We start from the raw sequence: 4,403 nt of genomic DNA, 5'->3' as shown, positions 1-4,403 counted from the left end.
CCAACTGGTCTACCATCGATGTGGCCATGGTGGACAGAAATAGCCGCTACGTGCACCTTCAAGGTCGAGGCCGCCCGGCCCGCCTCAAACAGATACTGCAGGTACCGCAGTACAATTTGTAACGGACAGGAGATCGGGTCAAAACCCCCGTCCCTGCACCAGGAGGAGAAAGCGGTCCAGCAATGCGAATACACCCTTCTTGTGGAAGGAGCTCTAGCATTCTGCAAGGTCTCACATACCGAGGGCTCAAGGTGCGTCAAGAATGACCCTCCCCTCTCAACGGCCAGGCCCAGAGTTGAAGGAGGCTCGGAGAGGGATGCCATACCTCCCCGCCCAGCTGGGACAGGAGGTCCGACCGTACTGGGAGCTGCCAAGGCTCCCCGTCCAACAGGCTGAGGAGCGTGGAGAACCAAATCCTCGAGGGCCACTTGGGCGCCACCAGGAGGACCCTGTGACCCGATAATCTCACCCTGTGAAGCGTGGGCATCACCAGGGGAATCGGAGGGAACGCATAAAGGAGGCCTCTCGGCCAAGTGTTGGCGAGAGCGTCCATCCCGAGCGGGGCACTGGTCTCTGCCAAGGAGAACCACAGTGGACAATGAGTCGTACACTCCGAGGCGAACAGATCCACACGGGCTTCCCCGTATCGATCCCAAATCATTCGCACCACCTGGGGGTGCAACCGCCAGTCCCCCGGGGGCAGCTGCCGGCGTGAGAGGGAATCCGCCACCACGTTGGCTCTGCCAGGGAGGTGCATTGCCCTCAAGGAGGCCAATTGAGGATGAGCCCACATCCACAACCTCCGGGCCTCGTTCAGGGAGTCCAGCGACCTGGTTCCCCCCTGGTGGTTGACATGAAACACTGTCGAAGTGTTGTCTGTCCGGACGAGGACATGCTTGCCCCTGAGAAAGGGCAAGAAGTGCCTCAGCGCCAAGTAGACAGTCCGGAGTTCTAGGACATTGATGTGCCGTCCCCGCCACAGAGGGCCCCAAACCCCCTGGACTGACCTCTTCTGCCATACCGCACCCCAACCCTGAGGTGAGGCATCTGTTGTCACCACCTCTCGCCTCGAAGGGACTGAGCCGAGAGGAACACCGTGCAATAGAAAGGTGCTGTCCCGCCACCGGTGGAGATGAATAAGGCACTGGTGGGTAACCTTGACCTTGACCCACCTGTGAAGGCGAGGGTCCATCTGGAGGCTGTTGAACCACATCTGCAGGGGGCGCAGGTGCAGCAGCCCCAGAGGTGTCACAGCCGAGGCCGCCGACAGCATCCCCAGCAGTCGGAGCCATGCGTGGACGGGCAACCTCATCCCGAGGCGGAAGGACCGTAGCAGGTCCTGAATCCGCTGTGCCCGCTCTGCAGTAAGGCGTGCCTGCATTGACACTGAATCGAGGGACAGGCCGATGAAGGTGGTCTGCTGCGTAGGACGCAACAAGCTCTTCTCCCAATTTACCGACATGCCCAGAGCCTCGATATGTGTGAGGACCCTGGATGTCATCAGCTCCGCCTCCTGGAGCGAGGGGGCGCATATAAGCCAGTCGTCCAGATATGGGAGAATCTTTACTCCCGACAGGCATAGCGATGTCAAGGCCGCCCTCATGCATCTGGTGAAGATGCGAGGAGCCAGGGACAGGCCGAAAGGCAGGACGGTGAACTGGTAGGCGTGGCCTTGAAAGGCAAAACTGAGAAACCGTCTGTGGTCTGGGTGTATTGGGACGTGAAAGTAGGCGTCCTTGAGGTCTATGGAGGTGAACCACTCCCCTGGAGTGACAGATTGAAGGACGTCGCGTGTACGCAGCATCCGAAATGGGAGGACCTTCAGGTACTGGTTCAGACCCCGAAGGTCCAGCACAGGCCGAAGAGAAGTGTCTTTCTTCGGAATGAGGAAGTATGTTGAGTAAAACCCACTGCTCTGTGTATGTGGGTGAACTCTTGTGATGGCCTTTTTGTCCAAGAGTTTGGCTATCTCCTGTGACAAACACAGGGCCCTCCCGCGGTCTCTGACCGAGGTTTCCCTGACCCCGGAGGGTGGTGGGGGCCGGCGGCGGAACTGCAACCTGTAGCCCTGGGACAGTGTTCTCAAAACCCATACATCTGGAGAATGGGCTGCCCAATAGGCCAGGTGCTGATGTGAAAACCTGCCCACCGCCGGCCCGAGGCCCTCATAGAGTGCCTCGAGGATTATTTGGGGGTTTGGGGGGACGCTGGTGTTGCCCCTGCACCCGCTGAGACCGGCGAGGTGGAGGGTGTGCGCCCCTGGGCTGACGCCCACCACCCCCAGCAACCCGGCTGTGCTGCCAGGGCTGCGGAGGGGGGCTCGGGGGATGTGAGCGGCGCAGGTCTTGTGCGCCCCGTCTCCTGGAGTGCTGAGCTGGGGGTCCCATGCTCGCACTCCGACGACCCCAGGCCTCTGACGCCTGACCCGACTGCTTCCTGCGCTCCAACGCCTGTTCTGCCTCTGGCCCAAACAACTGGCCCGGCACTACCGGAAGCTTCCGTAGCGTCTGCCTGCAATCATCAGACATGGGTGCCTGCGCCAGCCACACCTGACGCCGCGTCACCACCAGGGTGGACATCAGGCGGCCAAGCTCTCTGGTCATCAGCCCGAAGGCTTGGAGCGCAGCGTCGTTAGTATCACCCAACTCCCCGCCCTCATGCTCCGACTGCAACATCTGGGACTGGGCGAGGAGGAGCACGGAGAGGGAGTTCCCAATGCGAGCCATGCGGCCTGCCGCATCATAAGCCGTCGAGAGAAGGCTATCCGTTACCCGGCACTGAGGCCTAGGACAGCGGGCCTTATCTTTGAGCGCCTCATCTGGTGAAAGGACCAGTGAGGCGATACACGGGTCCACGGGAGGCATGTGAACCAGGCCATGTTGCTCCGCCTGGCGCATGGAGGCCAAAGTCCTCGCATCCTTGCCATGGTAGGCAAACGCCTTTGGATCTGCCCAGCAGCGCCGCAGCTCCTGCAAAAAAGCAGGCGAGGGCGGGACATCAAAGGGCGGGGCTACAGGAGTCCGGCGAAAGAATGGGTTGCTCGCCGGTTGGGCAGCGGGCGCATCATCCAGCCCGACCTTAGCCAGGGCCGCACGTAGTGTTGCCTGCAAAGGGCAGGGGCCCTCTCCCAGCTCAGTGCTCCCAGAGCTCCTGAGGGATGTCTCCGAGCCAGCCTCTGCCTGTATGCTAGCTGGGTCAACCACCAGACACGGCAGCTCAGGGGAGGGATACTCGCCAGAGCTAAACACACTGTCACGGCCTTGAAACATGGAGTTTGAAGCCCTGGTAGACATAGCATCGTCTCCACAATCTGACTCCCAGGGGACCGCCAGAGGTGGGGAGGGCAGAGCCCGCTCCCTCACTAAGGCCTTAAGCTGCTCCAGTTCAGCCCGTAAATCCTCCATCTCACTGCGTGAGGGAGCATCCTTCGCCTTCTTCTGCGTAGGGCCACTGCGCTCGTCATGGGGCCCCGCTCTGCGCTTGTCCCGGTGCTTTTTGCGGGAACCTGCACTGACATGAGCGGGCCCAGAGGGTGGGAGGTCGCTCCTAAAGAGGAGGCCTTCCACCTGACGCAGCCGGTCCTCTCTCACCGAGAGCGGCAAAATGCTGCAGTTGATGCAGGGGTCAGACAGGGCCTCCCTCAGGTGCCCCACCCCCAGACACTGGGGGCACAATTCATGGCCATCCTCTACCAACAGTAGAGTGCCACATGATGTACAAGCCATCATCGCTTCCTCCAAAAAATAAAAGGGTCAAGTTAGGAAATCTGGGCGAGAACCGAGACTCGATCAGAACATCTAACAGACTCCTCACACCACTGTTCTTAATCCAAACAATTCAGTGTGGAGCCAGGCAATCCAAGCGAGAACTGTGGCCGCCACAGAACGCGTCCGGAACCTCTGGACTAGCTTTTTTTTTTTTTTTTTTTTTTAATATATATATTTTTAAAATTTATATATATATATTTTTTTTTTTTTTTTTTTTTTAAGCTTAAGTAAAAAAATACTCACCAAGCCAGGCTAGGAACCAACAGACGAGAGCAGTGGGCGGACCACTGAACGCGGCTGGGACATCTAGCATGTGGAGGAATCAGCTCAGCACAAACAATTCAAGACCGTTTGTGTGGCTGGGGAGCGAGCCAGCCCGACACACGGGCGCTCGGATCCTCCCGATGGAGAAAGGGAGAGGTAAGATGGCTTGACAGCCACAGCCTTAGAGGGCACAACGTGCGCTCCGACCAAGAGTCACAGGCAGGCTGTCAAACACCACCAACCAGAGTTGAGCTTACCTCCCCGAACCTGCAGAAAATATAGATCCGAAACACGGATCTACGGAGCGATTAACCAGCGATGTACGTCAGGTTAACAGCGAGAAGATTCAAGAGGCCGGATGTAGTCTACCGG

At 58.9% G+C, this 4,403-nt stretch overlaps 1 protein-coding gene across 1 annotated transcript; it reads right to left on the bottom strand.

The window, feature by feature from the left end:
* Nucleotides 1-256: 256 nt before the first annotated feature.
* On the bottom strand, nt 257-3,725 carry LOC133456404 (uncharacterized). Its single transcript, XM_061734880.1, has 2 exons — nt 2,490-3,725; nt 257-2,374 (listed from the first exon to the last, which is right to left on the bottom strand). Exons 1-2 carry the CDS (start codon nt 3,723-3,725, stop codon nt 257-259), a joined length of 3,354 nt encoding a protein of 1,117 aa, XP_061590864.1.
* Nucleotides 3,726-4,403: the final 678 nt, after the last annotated feature.

Source organism: Cololabis saira, chromosome 12, assembly GCF_033807715.1.
Source record: "Cololabis saira isolate AMF1-May2022 chromosome 12, fColSai1.1, whole genome shotgun sequence".
NCBI classification, from domain to species: domain Eukaryota; kingdom Metazoa; phylum Chordata; class Actinopteri; order Beloniformes; family Belonidae; genus Cololabis; species Cololabis saira.
Note: the sequence above shows the minus strand (reverse complement) of the source record. Positions and strands in the feature narration are given on the sequence as shown.

Coding starts and splice junctions, on each gene's coding strand:
- LOC133456404 (XM_061734880.1), bottom strand. CDS start 3,725: ATGGCTTGTACATCATGTGGCACTCTACTGTTGGTAGAGGATGGCCAT. Junction 2,375..2,489: donor AGACGCTACGGAAGCTTCCG/GTAGTGCCGGGC, acceptor TGGGACCCCCAG/CTCAGCACTCCAGGAGACGG.